This window comes from Amphimedon queenslandica, unplaced genomic scaffold (genome assembly GCF_000090795.2).
Source record: "Amphimedon queenslandica unplaced genomic scaffold, v1.1 AMPQUscaffold_13474, whole genome shotgun sequence".
NCBI lineage: Eukaryota > Metazoa > Porifera > Demospongiae > Haplosclerida > Niphatidae > Amphimedon > Amphimedon queenslandica.
In genome coordinates, this window is record NW_003546290.1 from 329,728 (window position 1) to 351,153 (window position 21,426).

A 21,426-nucleotide genomic window follows, 5' to 3' on the forward strand; every position below is an offset into this window, starting at 1 on the left:
ACAACAAGCATTTCAGTGTTTTAGAGAATACTATATTGATCAAGTAAGTGTCTAACATCTTCTCCAAACAAAGAATACCACTATAAGCAAGGATACAAGTGCCATATGTAGTCCGATGTAGCAGTGCCACGCTTGCCGTCTAGATAAACAAATTTTAAAGAAATAACACCTCTTGCTTGGTCCATAAGACTTGTAGAAAGCCTTCATAGTCTAATAAAGTCCCAGCTTTACACTATAAAGAAGTTATATTGCTTCAAACAGAGACCTTACATCCATTTCTTCTCCACCATTACTCGTTACCATGGTAATATTTAATTATTGCAATGAATATCATTAAATTTTAATGACCGGAAGTTCCATTCCAATTTCTGGACATGACTTTTGCTGATGATGAAACAGGCGAGAACTTGTTTTTGCTGCTGAATACCGATATTAATATGGTATCCTGTGAAAGAGAAAACCACACCGCCCTTCTATTAGCACCAGAGATCCAGATATGGAGTTTATACGGAAAACTACATGTATGTGGCATAACTCAAGGACTTGTGTGCTTTTGATGAGTTTTTTTCACATTTATGGGAAGCCTGTAGAGCTGGGCGATAGTTTCGAATATATTCACTATCGCGATAGTATAGAAGCTATCATGATGTGATAGTAGTATTTAAGCTATTGTGATAGTGGATCTAGCCAGCCAGTCTAGGCAGCATCTGTGCTATAACCACATTTTTAGCCATTAAGTGTTATAGTCATGGCAATGATAGCAATTTAAGAGTGATATTTGGTAGAGCTTTATACAAGGGTTCAGTAAAGCGTAAATGAACAACGATTATGCTTACTAGTTAGACAACACATCAAGCAATAATACGTACATAACAATATGCACATTTATTGCATTGTTGAGTTGTATCATTTTAATTTAAAATTAATAAACTAAACACATAAAAGCTATTATATTGTGATAGTTTCACTATTGGGATAGTAATTGAGGCAAATATCGTGATAGTGATTTTATCACTATCGCGCAGCTCTAGAAGCCTGTTCTTGTTATTCCAGTTTGGTCACTTTCTTTCAATTTATCTCGTTATTCTGCATCGTTTTATGTACAAAACTTGTTATATAATGTCCAGTTTCTTGTTGTAAAAGGAATAAACTGTTCACTGGAACACCATTTTTTAAAACACATTCACTCACAACATGATCTTGTTTGGGAGGTTTTGTCCTTTCAGATTGATAGAGTGCACCTAACTATGTAGTATTATATGGGTCTTGTGACAGGAGATTGTTTTGTTATTTTTTTACAGTTTTATAAACTTCATGTTTTAAGTCACTAAGTAATTCTTTAACTTTTGTTTTTGCTTTAAGTTACTTGAAAGAAGTACTTAATACATTAGTAAAACATGTTTGCTTCCCTTGGAGTCATCTAATTGAATCAATTTTACCTTACTAACATTTTTACATGTTTATTACTGAAGAATAAACGGTAGCCTTAATCACACGTGGGTGGTTTAGGTAAGTGACTGAAAGTAACCCGGATTGTTTCATCCGGTTTGGAATGTTTCTTATCTATGTATACAGTATCTATGAATGGACCTTTTGCCTTTGAGCGATTCTAATTAATGTGCACCCAAAGTGGTGGTAAAATGGCGGATTTTTGGAGGAAAGACAGGCTGAACAAGCTTCTCTTTTATCCAGCCATTCTAGCTGTAGGAGCCACTTTGAGCTGTCCTTTTGTTTCAGTATACTCTATTTATCTCTTCTGTAAGTTTTTTGGTTGCTGTTTTGGCTTTTGTAGCATTTTATCATAGGAATATTCTCATCCATTGGCAATTCCCGTTTTTCTAAATTTTGCTTTCAGGAGCCAGGGCGCTTGCCCCTCCATTGCTATGAAGACAGAAGTGTATTCATCTGAGTCCTATGACTATCGTCTATCATCAGACTTAGTCTCAGTCCATGAGAACCAGGTACGTTGGAATAAGTCACTCAGTTGTCATGTTGCAGCGTTGCAGCTGGAGTGTGGATGATTATGACCATCTTTTGACTTATTAAAACTATAGGTTGGCTTCTTTATTGATAGTTGAGGCATGAAGAGCTCATTCTTTATCTGTACATTCACTGTAGTGATGTGTGATAAACCGGTTTTGCAATTATCTAGCGATTATTTATAATAAACTATTATTTAACCGTATATTATTTTAATAAAACGATTATTGTAAAACCACGCCCATCAAGCACATGTCTACTTAGTAATGGCAGCTAGGCAGGCAATCTCTACAGAGTCTACACCCGGTGTATCAAACGTGGCTGGATCTTATGTCATCAAGAAGAAAAACACAAAGAGCTGCGTGTGGAAGGAGTTTGGTATAAGGTCAGATGAGAAAGGGAAGGTCATTGAAAGTGAAAAGGAGCGGCCGATGTGTCTAACATGTGGCAAAGGTGTTCAAGCAAAAGGAAGTAATACAACTAACTTATTTCAACATTTACGAGACAATCATCCAGCCATTTATTCTCAGTTAGCACCGGAGATACCGAGTAAAAGAGGAGACTCTCATCCTGATAAGCAGCCTAGTATGGTACAACTTACCTTACAGGAAACTCCAAAGAGGTTGGGTAAGTACAGTGCTCACAGTTCTGAAGCAAAAGAGTTAAATAAAGCTGTAACTTTCTACATTGCAAAGGATGCTATGCCTGTTTTCACTGTTACTAAGCCAGGATTTAAACACTTGTTGTCAAAGTTAAATCCTAGGTATGAGGTACCAAGCAGAAAGCATTTCACAGAGCATGAAATTCCATCACTGTATTCTGATATAAGAGATAACAAATTCCAGCCAGCTTTTACTAAAGCTTCCTTTTTCTCTAGCACAACTGATTTGTGGACTAGTGGGTCATGTGATCCCTATTTAGCGTTCACCATTCATTTCATAGATGCTAGTTGGAATTTGACATCATATTGCTTGGATACTGTACCTTTATACGCTGATCATACGGGTGAGAACATAGCTGAAACCACGACAGATATTCTGGAAAATTGGAATCTTGATGTGACTAGACTTGTTGCAATGACCACAGATAATGGATCTAATGTTGTAGCAGCATACAGAAATTTAAACATTCTCAGAGTAAGCTGCTTTGGTCACAATTTGGACCTTGCAATTAAGAAAGGACTAGATATTCAACAGGTACAGAGAGCATTAGCACGATGTCATTCTTTGGTTGAGCTATTTCATCGTAGTTGGAAGAAAACAAGAGACTTACGTGAGAAGCAACGGCAACTTGATCTCCCTCAACACAAGATAATGGGAGACGTATCTACTCGTCGGGGGTCTACGTTTTCCATGATTTCTCGTATACTAGAGCAGCAGCAAGCAATATCTGCTGTCATTGCAGATGAAAGAAAGTATTGGCATAAAATGCCTAATGATGCTGAATTTACAACTTTGGAAATTGTTTATGATGTACTTAAGCCATTGTCAAGTTTAACTGATGCTCTTGCTGGAGAAAAACAAGTTACAGCATCAGCAGTTATTCCAGTATCGAAGCATGTCAAAAGCGTACTAGAGCCAGAAAGTGCTGATAACCAGCTGAAGGCAAGAATGAAGAATATTATATGGTCTGATTTACAGAATAGATATGGAGAGGACGAAGATTTTTATAATACTCTTAGTCTTGCTTCATTTGTTGACCCACGATTTAAGCACCGACATTTAGAGAGAAAAGAAGAAATAGTTGAAGTTATGAAAAAGGAATGTATGGAATTTTACTCACCACCTTGCAGTACCACTACAACAACACAGGTGCTAGAGCCTCCTCCTTCAAAGAAGCTCAAAGGCTTAGCAGGATTACTTGCAAGTATTGAGAAAGATGACCAAACCACATCACAATCACATTCAACTCTCAGTCCTGAGGAGAAGATAAACTTAGAGATTACTCTATATCTGGAGGCTCCTTTTTTGGAACCAGAGGGTGATCCTTTGAGTTGGTCGAGAAGAGAAGATGTGCGGTATCCAACTATAGCTCAAGTGGCAAGGAAGTACTTGTCGATTTGTGGGACAAGTGTCCCTTCTGAAAGGATGTTTAGTCTATCTGGCCACATAGCCAGTGACTCTCGTAATCGTCTACTACCAGAAAATGTCAATAAACTTGTTTTTTTTGGCTAAGAACATGGACTAAGAGTGATTTTTGTTAATTTTTCTTATACATACACTTTTTGTGCATATATACACTCATTGCACATTATAATCGTGATTATTGTTATAATCGTGAAAAGTTGATAAACCAATAATCGTCAATGAGTAAATATGTAATTGCCCATCACTAATTCACTGGTTGTATTGTATGAGCACCTCATGTCGTATTATCTGTCAGTTGCTATCCAATACTTGCAGAGAGGAATCATCACATTCAGGACTCGTTCATGGCTCGTACACCATTTGTATCATCTCCCAACAGTTTTACTAGTTATTTTAAATTATAAAAAAAACATTATGGGTGTTGTTGCTAGATTTATTATTATTATTGTTGTTATCACAGTTAGGTCATTACATTGCATTTGTGTAGACAACTATTTATGTATTTACTCATACTTTATGATATTAACAGCATGTACACAATAATTTGAGACTATCTCAATGATAACAAAGATAATTATTGTAATTAACATCAATTTTTATCATAAATAAAATATAAAAATCATGTAATGATGGAAGTGTTTTGGACGTTGCTATTAATAGCTAGTTACATGATGCTGAACTCTTCCAGCACACTTATGTTCCTTGGAATGCTTCTTACATGTGATTAAAGACTAAGCCTATAATTTTAAGAAATGAAAAGATGGTCATTCTTCTTTTTCAAGATAATTTATTCATTGAATATTAACCATAATAACCTGTGGATATGAATCAGAATGGTGTCACGATGATAAGTGCCACGCCCAATTGTGGGAAAGATCACCCATGTGTACTAGCATGGCAATGGCAAGTAAATACTTTGAAGGCTTGGATCCGCTTCAGAAAAGGAGATACGTCGAGAAACTGAACCTGTTGGGGCTTAAGGCTACAGATGATCCATACCAACCTGAAAATTTGCCAAAATTTGTTGATAGCAGAGTAAATGGCCACCCATTGAATTTGGGCATATTTTTAACGACCTGGGGGCGTAGCCCCCAGGTCGTTCCTATAATTGATTTCACCCATGTGCGATGTTTGTATATATATATATATATTTGTATGTCCACACTTACATTTCTTCCATACATGTTGTATTGGAGAAATAACAAAATTTATAAGCCTTAGCAACCACCCGCCCACGCTCCTTTACGTAATGGGTGTGGCCACGGCAAACAAAATGGCGGCTTACACATGGGACAAAGTTAAGAGCTTTCTAACAGCAAGAGAACATAAAGATACTGTCTAAAGACTTCTCTACAAGCATCACAAAGTAGAGAGAGCCTCTATAAGTCTTAATAAAAATCAAGCTGTACTTGCAAGGTGGTGAAATCAATTATAGGAATATTTTTTACACTGTTACGCTTGTTTGCTATTTTATTGAAAGACCTGGATTGTACACGAAGAAGCAACTTCTTCAGTGGAAGAGTATGGATGGGTATAATTATTTTAAAAGTGGTCATGTCAGAGAAATTGAAGTTTGGGAGGCTGGATCATCCACTTTATCTTAATGGCAATTGTTAATCCCAGTCAAAGTTCTGTTGATAAAGCTCATACTTCATGGGTAGCTGTGAAAGATAACGGAGATATTGTAACCTGTCACTGCACATGCATGGCTGGGTGAGTTTTAGTGCTGTTCCATTACTTCATTGTCTATTCTATTGGCTTGGTGAAGGTTGCTCCCATGCTGCAGCAATACTTTTTAAAGTTGAAACTGCAGTGAAAAGTGGATATACTGCTTGCACTTCAAGTTTTCGAAAATGGAATCAATTTTACTCTTTGAAAGTAAGTAAAGCCTCCTTAGCAGTTTCCATAAACAATAATTATTGTCTTATTTCACAACCCATCAGAAATAATTGGAATAGACTTTTCAAAGCCTTCTGTAAATAAAAGGGATGAAGCAGCAAGCCAATCATATGCACAACCAGCTAAAAAAGAAAAATTGCAAATTCAACTGAAGATGAGAGATTGGAATTCATTGAAGAACTCAGTGTTATCAATCCAAATTCTGCAGTGATAACAGCATTCAAGCCTGTAGCAAATGATTCTTCCCCCCCTTTCTCCTGTTATAAAATCTCTTCCGCGACCATTATCTTCTTGCTATGACCCCAAGTACAAAAATCTGTCACCTCAAGACCTCAGTAAAGAATGCCAGCTGTATTTTAATGAAAAAATGAAAATCACTGCAGCTGAGTCAGAGTACTTGACCCAAGCAAGTATGCTTTAATATCGGTCTTCTCACTGGTGGGAGCACAGATATGGTCGACTAACAAGTTCCAACTTTTATGCAATCTGTGGAACGACATTATCTAAGCCTGCTCAGTCTCTTAAAAGCATACTTTCAAAGAATGCAATTCATCTGCTGTGTTTGTTCCTGCACTACAATGGGGCATTGAGAATGAAATGGTTGCAAGAAAGTCATATGAAGCAATTGCTTTAAAGGATCATGAAGATTTTAAAGTTAAATTGACGGGTTTACATGTAAACATTAACTCCCCACATTTGGGTGCATCACCAGATGGATTAATTTCATGCCAGTGTTGTGGAAATGGTATTTTAGAAATTAAATGTCCATATAGTGTTCGAGATGGCCAACCAACTGAATGTGCATACTTGAAAGTATCTGAGCATGGGCAGCATGAATTATTGAAAACACATCAATATTATTACCAGATACAAGGGCAAATGGGCATTGTAGTCTCTAAATACACTGATTTTGTCTGTTGGACAAAAAAAGGAATTTATATAGAAAGAATTAAATTGGTTGAAGCATTTTACAAGTCAGTGAAGGAAAAATTGGACAAATTTTTTATTAAAGTAATCCTCCCAAAATTACTTAGTGGCAATGCAGATGCTCATCCCAGTGAAAAAGACCAATTATTTTGTTTTTGTCGTAAAGGAGAATATGGAAAAATGATATTTTGTGATTGTCAATTTTGTAAATATGGATGGTTTCACTTTGCCTGTGTAAACATAACAGAGGAACCAGTTGGTCAATGGTACTGCCCTGACTGTGTGTAACTGCAATATTTTAAATTACTCTTGTTAGTATTTATACTTTACTTATCATACATTCAGACTTAAACAATTACTTGATAATACATTTTGATAGATTTGTAAGTGCTGCACAAACAGTAACTATTTTATCAATGTTGGCAACATTGGAGTCAGATTTGTGTTTTAGAATACAAATAGGAAGAGTCCCTTTCAGAATTTTATATTTCATTTTCAAAAGCCCAATTACTCGTTCAACATGTACTCGTACATGTGATAAATTCTTGGTCATTTCAACATCTCGTTGTGACAACTGACCTTTTCCTCTTGTAAAAGCTGGGATTTCTAATTTTGCACCTACCAACCCAACATCATCACTAATTGTAAACCCTCTGTCAGCAAGAACAACATCACCACGCTCTAATAGTGAAAGAAAGCCACTCTCCTGGGGGGTCAAAACTTTATCAGAGACTTTGCCACCCCAACACTTTGAGACAAAAGAAATTGATCTAGAAGGAGTGATAGCAATTAATAGCTTCGCAGTATTGTGTTTCTTATAATTTGAAAAGGTCTTGCTTCGTGTAACGTATCCTGATGGCTTTTCTATAAAAATTTCTGTACAGTCTATAATGCATCTACGGGCAGGATATAGCTCTTTTATGAATGGTGGCATATTTTGAGTGCAAATCTCTCCGGATGGCCATTTTATAAGGAACTGAAGACATGCATACAAAGCATCGATCCATTTATCAAAAATTCTTGACACTGTTGGTAGAGAAACTGCAAATCTTACTGCTAAATCATTCAGAGTCAAGTCTAGCCGAAGGCGTAAAAGAGTAAGTAGCATTTCATCCTCAAGACTCAGTACTAGAGAAGGAGTAACAAATTTTGATACAAATTGAAAAGTGTGCATGAAAACCGGCCATGATGGTAATCCAGTGTACAATAAAACAAGCTTGTCGTTGTCTTTTAACAGTTCCACTGAGAATGTCACTTTCTTTAATCTCAATTCTAACTTAGCCACCTTCAACCGCATTGTAACTAACTCCTTATGTTCTTTACTTTCTGTAGTACTGTTGTTACTCAAATCATCAGTAGGACAAATGTCCTTGTCCTGCGGTAATAATGCCTCCATTCTTTCATCCTCAGCTGCACTGATATCCTGCAATAGGGACACTTCCTCATTTTCATCTTCCATTTGTCCATCCCTTCATGCTCCACAGCCTCTACTTCTGCAAGTCTCAAATAAAACAATCTTTCAATTTCCTCAATTTCTCTTCTTCCCTCCTTCTCTCCTCTTTATGCTTCTTTTGTTGCTCTATCTCTTCATACATAGCACGCAACTGATAATCCTCATTCATTAAATACTCCTGATTTCTTATGACTTCTTCTTCCATTTTCTTTAATTGTTCATTCTCTGTTTCAGAACTTGAACTTTCCTCTAGCTCTGGTGTTTCTCCTCCTTCCTTTTCCTCCTTTAACCTTTTCAAAACTCTTCTGCTTGTTTTCTCTTGCTACGTTTGTATGCAGCAGGAAAGATGGATGGAACATAGTCCACATGCTCAGGACTATCATGTGGCTTGCCTAAAAATTAGTACCACCATTAGAATAAATGTTACAAGCTACCTTCAGTGAAGTGCTCATTGCATATCCTAGTATGCTTCTTTGGCTTCCACCTTGCTCTTCTCACTGCCTCTGCCCATAGTTTGCATCTCTTTTTGTTCTTTAAGGGAAAAGAAAAGAACCTCAGGCAACCTTTCTTTCCTACGTAGTTGTGGCAGCCTACAACACAGCAGTTGTTTACCATTGTCGGCAATGGCTGAAATGGCTGATTCCCACAATGGGGTGTGGCACTTGTCAACGTGACGCAATGATGATTCATATCCCCAATTAAAAGTCATGAATAATTATTGTGAAAACCAAGAATAATCATCCACACTCCAGCTGAAACATGACAACTGAGTGACTTATTCCACCATACCTGGTTCTGATAGACTGAGCAAGTCTGATGATAGACGCTAGTCATAGGACTCAGCTGAATATACTTCTGTCTTCATAGCAATGGAGGGGCAAGTGCCCTGGCTCCTGAAAGCAAAATTTAGAAAAATGGGAATTGCCAATGGATGAGAATGTTCCTATGATAAAATGCTATAAAAGCCAAAACAGTAACCAAAGAATTTACAGAAGAGATAAATAGAGTATACTGAAACAAAAAGATAGCTCAAAGTGGCTCCTACAGCTAGAATGGCTGGATAACGCTTAAGTGCAAAAGGTCCATTCAACTCCAATATAGTATTGCATTATTTGCCAGACACAGAAATTTGTATTCTATATTGGCTGCAACAAAGTTTTCCTCAAACAAAATGTAATATAAACTTTTTATAATAGTGAAAGACAGAAGTGTACCACTGTTAAACATAAATAATGATATTTCATACTCATTAAAGGGTAAGTCCGGTGTATTTTTGGTGAATTTTTTTATTGGCTTAATATGATTGCCTGACCATAATAATGATGTATTCCAACTCCCATTGTCTAAAAAAAATTTTCACTGAGATATGAGCCTTCAAAGATACTCATTTTTTGTTACTTCCTCTCTGTGGGTGTGGCTAAATGTGACGTCACTAGAGGTTTAGATGCAGCTAAATCATAGATAATAGAGTACAGAGGGATTGGAAACGGGGTATCTCCGTATACATCCCTAGGATACGGATGCTAGTTGACATTTGCATCTAGCAACGCCTAGCAACGGAGGCTGTCTTTGAGCAAGAGCTGTCTTTTTGAGACCTGTCATTCCAGCAGTAGTGTCACTGTATGTCATTATTTATATCAAAGGAAGTAGAAGAGACTAGCATCTATCTCTAGACAAATTTTTATGTTGCTAGCATCATCATTTGCACTGAATATTTGCTCTGGAATGAGAATGCTTAGAATGACATTTTGTTTTGTACCCTTATCTCAGTAGTGTTAGACAGAAGACAATAACTTATTCAGCCACTCAATAGAGATCCATAATGTGGAGGTCGCCCACTATGTTTCGTTTGGAAATACGATTGCATCTTTCTGTAACAATAAATTTACTGATTAGTTTGAGAGGTTTGTTTTGTACCCTTAACATAAAAACCAAAGGGTCTGTGACATTAACTATCACACCATCGTATTGCTTAGAACACACCGGAGATCGCCAACACAATTTCTATTCAATAGGTTGTACAAATCAAAATATAGAACTAATTATAGTAAATGTGATCAATAATGATTGCTAATTCATAAAACACTGAATTTAAACTGCAAACAGATACATTGCTACAGCAGACAGCTTGGGCAAGCAGGAAAAATGTCTCTCAACATTATTGAAGGGTTACCTATACAAAATAAGACTTTATGCAACAAAAAACCACCTGAGGAGTTTGCTTACCTTTTTCAACTTTCAGCCATTTAAATTTTACATACGAGTAATTAGAAAAATTATTTACGGTACTATCAACTAGCATTTTCCTGTTGCTACGGCCCGTTTCCAATCCCTGTATACTCTATTATCTATGGCTAAATCCATTCCTTTATAGGGGGAAATAATCCTTTATTCTCGTGCCTAGTAATGCAATAGCACTAATTTAAAGATTGGGATCATTAGCTTTCATTATTCTAAGCATGTAACTGCAAGAAAATGTCATGATACCATAAGTAGGCAAATTTTCTTGTTTGCTATTTTGAGTCTTTTTCTTGCAGTTGCATGCTTAGAATGATGAAAACTTATGATCCCAATCTTTAAATTAGTGCTATTGCATTACTAGGCATGAGAATAAAGGATTATTTCTCCCTATAAAGGAATGGATTTAGCTGCATCTAAACCTTTAGTGACGTCACATTTAGCCACACCCACAGACAGGAAGTAACAAAAAATGAGTATTCTTGAAGGCTCATATCTCAGTGAAAATTTTTTAAAGACAATTGGAGTTGGAATACATCATTATTATGGTCAGGCAATCATATTAAGCCAATAAAAAACTTCACCAAAAATACACCGGACTTACCCTTTAATACTCATTAAGTGGTCAGTGTCTGTAACTAGTTCTGTTTCCAAATCACTACTATCATCAGAGTCCAATGAGAGTTCTTCATCAAAATTACCATCACTGTTTAATGCTGTATTTTCAGCAATAGAAGCACTAGGTGTACACATGTAGATGTGTTCTAGCATCCATTGCATACACAACCTGGACCGCATGATATAGACTTTTGTTTGCACCCTTGTCTAGCCGTTAGACATCCCTTTTTTGCAACCACATCCTTTTAAAAGAAAATCTATATTTCTCCTGATTTCCTTTTCTTTTTCAGGATCCTCCCAGTCTATAGAGTATGAGTGTCATTGAGTATCCATCCACTTTGTTCAGGCAGAGGTAAATTAGAATAAATATCTGACTGTATTGAACGATTCCATAGGTTGCAAATATATGTTGTATGTTGCCAATGTCGCCATAAGGCAGTAACAGTAGGCATTCTTTCCTCTTCAGAAAAAATTTGGTCGCTAACGACAGATCTTATTTTTGATAGCCATGTTTTATGCCTTTCTTTTGATGGTTGCAATTCATTTATTGAGTTATAAAGCTGCTCTGGTGTTTCATGTTCAAAATTTGAGATGAATCCTGAGAGATGCCTTTTGAAGTACACAGATCCAATTAGTCTCAGAAATGATAAAAAACTACTGTTACTCTGACTATAACTTATTTCTGCTAAAGAACCAGGCATAGCACTACCACAAATGAAATGGGTATTGAGGAAAAAAATATTTAAAAATGTTGACTTTCCAACAGATTTAAAATATGACGTAAAGTCAGAGCCAGTTCCAACAAAAAGAGACACCATAACTTGTGGTATATGTTGCTAGGGTATTGAAGTGAGATCTGGATCATTCTGTAAACTAGATACTAGATTGTTTAGATACAAATCCTTCTTTTCCAAGGTATGAGGCATATTTAGATGCACTATGATTTTCTTTTGAATATGGGCAACAAGAGTTACACCAATATTGTACACATCTGTATCAGGAGAGTATAGTAGTACTCTGCTACCTGGGCACATACTAGCTTGTCTCCAAAGCATCTGATCTGCTTCAAAAGAATTAGAACTATACATGTAGCATGGTTCTGGCTGTGGTACAGTTGTTGCACTTTGTTTTACAATCCAAACTATAAACAGCCAGCTAAAACAATCTTTGGATCTTCTTGTACCCAAATCTGCCTAACTGAAAAAAGCTCAAGCCAATTGCATGTATTTGTCGATATTTACATATTCTACATTGAAGAACTTCACGCCAAGCAACAGGTGTGCTGCTGGTTGAGTCAAACCCTTTATGCTCATGAGTGCTGACACTCTCATCTCTTCTTGCTTGCTTGAATTGTTTATGGTTAAATCTGTTAGTGCAAGGCTTATTGAAGATAAGGTGTACTTCAGTAATTCCAGACGAAAATTGTTCTTTAACAAAACGAGTGAAAAGCAACTTGGCATACTCTGATATTGTTTTAGTATTGCGCTAATGCTTGGTGTTAATAATAAACATAGCCTCAATTATGACAGTTTGAGGTACCCATTGAGTATCAGTTACATTAGTAAAACACAGGGAGTTGATTCCCTGTATCTTGTCTGTAATTTGCCAGTCTGATGTGATTCTGGAGACTTATGGGGTATTCCATTTTCGTCAGCTAATGCTCTTGGTAAAAACGAATACTGTTCATGTTCTGATTGAAGTGCCTGTCCAGTGTGATTGCACCGAGCTAGGCGACGTTGAAGACATTTAATTACTCTGTTATTTTCTCTATCTTTTGCAGACACTCCTTTCTTACTGATTTTTTTAGTTGACATTGTTAATAATCTTTTTTGCCTTATTGTTGAGTTTGTAATGCTTGATTGTCCTAAAATGTTGTGTGTAATGGATGATTCTGTTGCAGTCTGACCAATAAGTCGTATATTAATCATGTCGTGCATCTGTTCCAGACTTGCCTCTTTTCCAGTGAAGGTATTAATTAAACCCCTGCCATTTTCAAAACTAAGTGAGATGAGATTGTTTTCAGCAATGCATTTAATCATGGCATTAATATTTTCTTGTTTTTTTTGTTCTATTGCAGTGCTGAAAATTGATGGTGTTGTTCCTGTATTAGTATTTTTAGGAAAAATTTGTTGAAAAATATTTTTAGACAGCTTAATTCTGTAATTAAGAAATGTAGATGTTTTTTGTATATAACTTAATGTTGGGTATGTAACAGCTCCTTTTATATCTTTGTTAATGCACATTTCGTGTGCCTCATCAATTCCTCCAGCTTTCCATTCATCACCTGTTATGTGTACTGTGAAGCCTCCCGATGAAAAGAAATCTAGAATATGTGATGGCATTATCTGTTGGTCTGCGAGATGTGTCGGTATTATTCTTTGATAATTGTCCCTGTCTAAGGCAGCAAATATTAGAGCCATCGACTTTAAACTTGCTTTTTGCAAGTGCCAATTACTACCTCTAATTGACAAAAAGAGTGTGACATATGCTAAGCATTTCTCAGAAACAAAACCTTTCCAAAATTGCCATGTTTTGTCTTTTTCTGCTTGAGTGTTAAGAAAATTAAAAAAAAGCTCTTTCATTCTATTGTCTTGCACTTTTTCATTTACTTTACTAATTAGTTCGAGAGGAGCAACATTACCTTCACTGCTAACCAAAACTAGTTCTCTTATCTCATCAACAAAATTAAGTTTGCTTATTGTGACTGTGAATAAATGTGACCAGCATAGAAATGTGTAAGGCTTCCCACACCTGAAGTATGAAGTGATGGGTTCTTTTAAAATTACTGCACTTTTCTAATGAATTTAGTGTTGTGCTGTTGTAGCCCCATGCCTTAGCAATTTCACGTAAACCTGCAGCAAAAGATGCCTTCATTAGTGTCATCTGATAATTTTTCAATGTGTGCCAGTCACCAGGGAAGATTATTAATTTATTTAATAGTGTTCCATAATGCCGTTTGAAGTTGGGGAGATCAATGTATGTTTTTCCATCTCCTGCCAAAACAACCCATTCTTGCTGTGAATCAGTCGGAAAAGTATTAAGAAGATCTTCTGCAACATGTAACATCGTTTCCTCGGTGTCGGCGGTTTCATTAATTAATTCCATATAATGTATGACAGATGGAGATTGTATAGGATTTTTTAATTTTATGAACACACGTATATCTTCCATTGTTTAATGCCGGCATCCAACTTTTTGAAACATATAATTGATAATTGAGTTATTAATACTGTCTACCTCTTGTTGTTCTGCAGGTGAAATGAGAAAGTTCTCTAGTACAAGATGCTGATATGGAGATAAAAAATGTGATGTAGCTGGTAAAGTTTGGTTAAATGATGTTTCAAGATTTCTCACTGATACCGTTTGGCGTCTTTTTGGACCCACCTTACCAAGTTTATAAGGTGAGCTTGATGGTGACTGTGAAATGTGGCATCGTAAATTATGGGGATTAGTTGTGGGTAAAACTTCATGGGAGGGTAAAACTTCAGGGGAGGGTATAGTTTCAGGTGCTCTTTGTATTGAAGTAAATGTACTTTCAGTAGTGGAAGGAGAAAAAAACAGTGTTGGTTATGGTTGTATTAGCTGCACAGTTGTACCATGAAAACTTCTTTGCTTACTCCCAGAGTACACAGCAGCATGACTTTGCAGCATGTCGAAATTGTCAACACTAGCGATTGTAAATACGGATGTTGATAAACCTTCCAAATGCTGACTTCATGCTGTTGTTCAGCATAAGAAGTTACGAATCTGTCATGTGTGTCTACTGATGAAGCACATCCGAGATGATTAAGTACTTTAACTAGCTGTTGAGAACCACCATGAGATAATACTATGTCAGTCAAGAGATTGTGAAGCGGAGTAGTTTGTTTGGTTTAACACTATACATGAGGCAACAGAGAATATAAAATTTACAAACTTTTTTATATGATTATATGACTCTGACCGTTGTCGTAATTTAGCGCATTGCATTGCTACAGCACTGGACAGGTGCAAGTTGACAAACAAACTAGTGTAAAGTGCGTGCATCTCTGTGTGTATAGTTTTATGTCTGTAACGTGTAATGTACATCAGTTTGCTGATATTAGTACATGATACACTATACACTAACAACATACTCACTAGATAGTGTACTAGTCATACATGCACCATACACTCACTATACACTCACTATACAGTACAGGCTATCATGACTACTTTTAGTGTACATAGTGTGTGTATCGTGTGTGTATAGTTTATCTTAGTTTGCATAAGCTGCGTTTGTCAACTTGCGCATGTCCAGTGCTGTATATATAAAAATGCTATAAGATGAGATTGACATTATTTAAGTATTTGTCAATTGACAATTTTGAAGGATCATTAGTGGAAGGATCTTGAGAGGTTTTGGTAATTTCTTCATGAATAAGCTGATTTAAAAAATTGGCACTGTTATTTAAAAATTGTTGTGATGGTTTTGGTGAGGCATTAATAAAAGAAACATACATGTAGTTGATGTGCTGTTGATTACACCCTAATGCCCAAGACAAACTGGTCAATAGATCACCATTAGGTCTGTAAATAATAGTTCCAATTTTTTGTGAACGCAATGAAAATTTAAATATTTTTTTAAGGTTGATATTAACTGATGAAGTAGCCACCTAGAGTTGAATTTCACAGTGCTATCTCCTGTTTCTATCATTACTTGCACTGCTGTTACTGTACATGTATTTGCTTGACCTGTGTAGGCTTACAGAAAATAAGGGCATGCTGCTGTAATACTGGGATTTCCCCTCTCTTACATTATTCTCTTTTATTTCCAGGATTAAAAAGGATAATTATCAGAGCCAAAGAAAGAAGACATGCGATACATTAATCATAACAACAATCCTCCTAGGTGTGTCCTTTTTAGTCAATACATTACTAGTTTATAAGTTAATAAACATTACAATTGAATAATGGTACATTACTACACAACTCCCCTCCTAAACAAATGCGTCCTGCATTAGTGAGAAATATATGGACCTCTATCTGGAGGAAGACGATGTCTTGAGGGATAACGAGAGACGGGTAGAGTGGAATAACGGGGGAAGGGAGAGACGCGTTAAGACTATCTGCCATAGGAGAAAGGGTATCATTATTCTCAGTTAAGTCAATATCATGGGAAGGGGTATCATCAAGATTGTCAGGCTGAACTTCCTCAGGCCCATCTGCTAATTCTGCATCCTCACCAATATTGAGCAGTGTGAGTAATTAGAGAGGGAGAAGAGTGAGACATAGTAAGTTGGGACCTAATGACATTTCTTTCATCTGTCAAAATGAACAATAGATGTCTTACGCAAGTCATTTGTCGGAGCTATTTTATAGTTTAGATGAGACAATTTAGAGAGAATCTGATATGGCCCAGTCCAATGATGGTATAGTTTCCGATGACTGTTAGGAGACGTAACGGCAGAGTATAACCAAACCATATCTCCTGTATATGGTGTACCATGTACATGGTGGTCATAGAGGGCCTTCTGTTGTTGCTGGACATTCCCTACAGTTTTACGAACCTTTTGATAGGCATAATTGAGAATAATTTGCATCTGCCTGGAATAAGCAACTATGGACAAGTCTTCAGAACTAGGAGAATGAACCCCAAAATTAAGGTCTACTGGAAGGTGTGGTTCCCGCCCATACATTAGATAAAAGGGAGTAAAACCGGTAGAAGAATGAGTACTGGTATTATAGGCAAAACATACCAGTTGTAGGTAGTCCTCCCAGTTGAGTGAATTATCCTTTGCGGATGTAGCTAACATACTTAAGAGTGTGCGATTCAATCTCTCAACCATATTGTCACACTGAGTATGATATGGAGTGCTTTGAGATTTTCGAATCTGCAAATTTTCCATAAAAGTAATCCATTAAATTGGCGACCCTGGTCTGAGTGAAGAACCTCATGGGGAGATAAACGGAAGAACATCTAGTTAGTCAAATACTTAGTAACAGTAATGGCTTCCATATTAGGTATAGCATATGCTTCACACCATTTAGTGAAATAATCAGAGGCAACAACTTCAAGTATATAACAATTACCCTTTTGACTACGTGGGAAGGGCCCGAATTGATCAACTGCAATTATCTGCATTGGTTTTCGTACCAGAATAGCTGAAGTGGGTCCTTTGCTTTTGGAGGAGACTTTCTGGTCACACATGAAGAACATAGTGAGCACCACCTCATTACATCATTATAATGATCAGGCCAATAAAATTGATCTTCAGTTTCTGAAGGGTCTTTGGCTGACCAAGATGACCACCAGCAGAACCAGCATGTACCTGTTCTAAAATTTCAGACTGAAGAGAGGAGGGGACTACCAGCTGCTTCCATTGGGCATCAGACTGAGAGTCATGAAAGAAACGAAATAATATCCCATCAACCAATTGTAGCTGGTCCCACAATTGAAAGAGCTTATAAGTCTGAACGCTATACTTGGCCAAGGAGTCCAGCGGTGGCTTGATATCTAGCTTCATCTCATTTAGGACCGGCTCAATTACACTATCTTGGAGTTGAAAATTATAGATATCAGATGAAAAATGGGAGAATAGAGAAAAGGGAGAACCTGAGACTGTTGCAACTACTGCATTGTCCATATGAGTGTACCTAGATAGAGAGTCAGCATTATTATGCTTAAGGCCAGATCTATGTACAATTTCAAACAAATATCCAGACAGCTTCTCCAGTCAGCGTGCCAGCTGTGCCTCTGGATTTTTGAAGTTGGTGAGCCATGTCAGTAAACGATGGTCTGTCCGTAGGAGAAACTGCAGTCCCAATAAGTACTGATGAAAATGGTTAGTGAAGGTGACGACTGCAAGTAGCTCTCTACGGGTCACACTGTAATTTCTCTCTGCCCTAGTGAGTGAACAACTAGCATATGCAATAACAAACTCTTTACTATCCTTGTGTTGTGACAAAACAGCCCCAATACCATCATTACTTGCATCCGTATCAAGTATAAACTTATGAGAAAAATCTGGGAACGACAAAACAGGCGCTGTGGTTAACAATTGCTTTAACTGATTAAATGCCTCTGCACACTCTGGTGACCAATGAAATTGGGTTTTCTTAGTGAGGCGATGTAATGGTAACTGAGAAGAGTAGCAGCTGCACCAGTATCAACAAGAAAGCTATAAGGTTTACCAAACAATGTGAAAGGAAAATGAAATGTGAGTGCAGAGTTCACTGGAGATATAACCAATTGTGGCAGAGGTGGGGTCACATTGATAGAATCACCTCCAGACCCAGGACCCTTTATGGGGCTGGAGGTTGGTTGTTTCCTGGCTTGTATTGACGAGGTGCAGCACAGCCTCAGGCATAATGGCCTTCTTGATGACACCTGTAACACACCACTGGCTTACGAGGGGCTTGAGGAGCGATGTCCTGCGAGGTGGGTGAGTTTGCGGTGGTGTATAACGTGGGAGTTGTTGTTGTTGGCTCATGGAGTCAACTTTCTCTGATAACTTTGCAATGTGGTCCATGAGCTTATCTTCATGAGAGGCAGACAGCACAGGTACACTAACTGGTTCTTGGCTAGATGTGGTAATATGAGTAGAGGCCAACACACTCTCAATCTACATGACGGCTTTAGAGGGTTTTTCTGTTTAACTAATAGTACTGTCTGACTGTCATTAACAGAATTTAGGAAGTACGTAAGGGCAAGCTGCTCATGAGCCTTTCTACTCAAATCAGGATATGCTTTGGCAGCTAAGCATAGTAGCTCTTCTGAAAACTCCATCCAGCTCTCAAGGGGCTTCTTACTGCTTGTGGAAATGTCTGCTAAGTAGAGTTCTTGCTTGCCTTGGACTCAAAGTGCACTTCAAGAGCTCTGACAGCATGATCAAATGAGTGCATCTTATTACCAGAGGTTTCAGGGAGTATAACAGGCTTAGATGCCATCACTCAGCCTCTATATGAAAAGGAGACACAGAAAAACAATTCTAAAAATGGCGACTGAGCACAATTATATGCCAGAAACGAAGTGAGTTTGTTTTACTGGCAAGTAGGCTATAAGATCCAAATTGAGTACCCACTGCGCCAATGTAATGCTGGGATTTCCCCTCTCTTATGTTATCCTTTTATTTCTAGGATTAAAAAGGAGAATTATCAATGCCAAAGAAAGAAGACATGCCATACATTAATCATAACAACAATTCTCCTAGATGTGTCCTTATTAGTCAATACATTATTAGTTTATCAGTTAATAAACATTAAAATTGAATAATAGTACATTACTACACTGCTGTTAAGAGAAGTGCTTTATCCTGAAGGAGTTCTCTGGCTACAATGATGACAGCTTGTAAAATGGCTATTGTAAATTTATTATCTGTTTCTTCCAATGATTGTTCCCATAGCTTGTTGTCGTCTGACAGGTTTTCATTATTACATTGAGATTTAATGTTAGTAAGGATAGACACATGTATCTTGTAGCAAGTAACACACAACTGCCCATCTGCATCATATTCAGCACTATTTCCTTTTAAATACTTTATCACTTTTTTATATTAGGGCTGTGGTGGCGAAATGTGTTACCAGCTTTTGGAGATGCATTGCATGAACTACAGGTACGTGGACGGTTGATATTTATATATATTTGATTGTAATGTGTTTTACATAAATATATATCACCATTGCCCTGAGATGTGATCCCAATAGCATTGTTAAGTGACTCAATTGAAGCAAAAGTTGCTTTTATTGCTTTATCATTGCTATTACAAAGTAGGTAAATACATACTCTAGGTGTGGGTAGCACATTATTTGATCTATGCTTCCATTTAGGGATATAGGTTGCATCAACATGATAGCATTTTGCTTCCAGATAGTCCTTCTTACACACTGTAATATCAGAATCTGGTGTGACAGTCAAATGCTGTGTGATGAATGATTTTAACTCCTCACTCCAGTTGGAAAGCTTCATCAAATGAGGATCAGTCTTTCTACAAAGAAAGCAGCACTCGATATTGTCACTCTTAATGCTTAATTATAAATTTGAATTGTTATCTTGTTATAGAAGGGACACAAAATGTTATTTTATTTTTATGTAAAGTAAAGCCTGCTCTTTCTAGTGAAACTAGATATAGGGAGGCTTAATGTACATGTATAAGACAAAAGTGTACTAAGACTAAAGGCAACAGTCTGTTTTACTCACCAAGCTATGTAACTTTTTGTAACTGTAATGAAAACGCATGTTTTCCAGGTTAAAATATGGGCTATTTGCCCTGAAATATTGAAAGGAGCTATTATTGTGTGTGCTGAAGATATGAGTATTTTTATTATAAATGGAATGGATAAACGGCCAAAAAGGTGCGTGGGTGCGTCATTGCAATTAAAGCTCCTTAAGAAAGCATACCTTAGTACGATTAATTTTTGTGAATGCTAATAAGAATTTCCATGGAAACAGTTTAGATAGTTGCTATGGCAATTGACCACGTGTTTATACATTTACAGTGTTCAGTAGCTAATCGGCTATCTTTAGCAGCTTTAGTTGAGCCATTCAGCTTTTTTATCCCATTATATTCTTGTATGGATCACTACCTTCGAGCTTTTTGATGCTGGCCTGTAGGTCATGATTATAAACCACACCCAAGTCAATAAACATATTGTTTATTGACTTGGGTGTGGTTTATAATCATGACTGATGGACCAGCACTGATTTTGGATTTTGCATCAAAGAGCTCGAAAGTAGAGGTTTGTACAAGAATATAATGGGATAAGAGAGCTGGATGGCTCCACTAAAGCTGCTAAAGATAGCTGATTAGCTGCTGAACACTGTAAATGTATAAACACGTGGTCAATCGCCATAGCAACTATTTAAACCGTTTCAATGGAAATTCTCATTAGCATTTGCGAAAATGAATCATCCTACAGTATTTCCGGTTGATTGAGGAACAACTGTATGGTTGGTCGTTTGTTTCATAAACTTACATTATAAACACTAACCATAGTTTTATGAAGTTACATACTATAGTTTGATATAGATCAATTGCAGAGACACGCACTTCCTGTAATGTTGCCTAGCAACTATTGTTATCAGCCATGTGGGAGGATAGTCTCGCCGCCCAGACCATTGCCCAGCCTACAGTCATTGGGGTGGACGGCGGGGAAGGGTCTGGTATTTTGACTTACCTGCCCTTGTTCCGCGCAACCAAAAAAAGAAGTCCCAATCAGATTTCAGATCGTCACAATTTTGTCATTGTGACAATTTGTGTCACATGA

General features: G+C 37.1%; 2 protein-coding genes and 1 long non-coding RNA gene across 3 annotated transcripts; 1 reads left to right on the forward strand and 2 right to left on the reverse strand.

Annotated features, from left to right (window-relative positions):
* Positions 1-2,246: 2,246 nt before the first annotated feature.
* Positions 2,247-4,154, forward strand: LOC105312095 (zinc finger BED domain-containing protein 1-like). Its single transcript, XM_011404466.1, has one exon. The coding sequence runs from the start codon at positions 2,247-2,249 to the stop codon at positions 4,152-4,154; it is 1,908 nt and encodes a 635-aa protein (XP_011402768.1).
* Positions 4,155-6,622: 2,468 nt separating this feature from the next.
* On the reverse strand, positions 6,623-8,190 carry LOC100634182 (uncharacterized). The gene has a single exon (XM_011404467.2). It carries the CDS (start codon positions 8,188-8,190, stop codon positions 7,249-7,251), a length of 942 nt encoding a protein of 313 aa, XP_011402769.2. The 3' UTR covers positions 6,623-7,248.
* Positions 8,191-10,347: 2,157 nt separating this feature from the next.
* LOC109580844 (uncharacterized) lies at positions 10,348-10,635 on the reverse strand. The gene is made up of 2 exons (XR_002184397.1): positions 10,573-10,635; positions 10,348-10,519 (listed from the first exon to the last, which is right to left on the reverse strand). It is a non-coding gene; the product is annotated as an uncharacterized LOC109580844 (long non-coding RNA).
* Between the last annotated feature and the right edge of the window lie 10,791 nt (positions 10,636-21,426).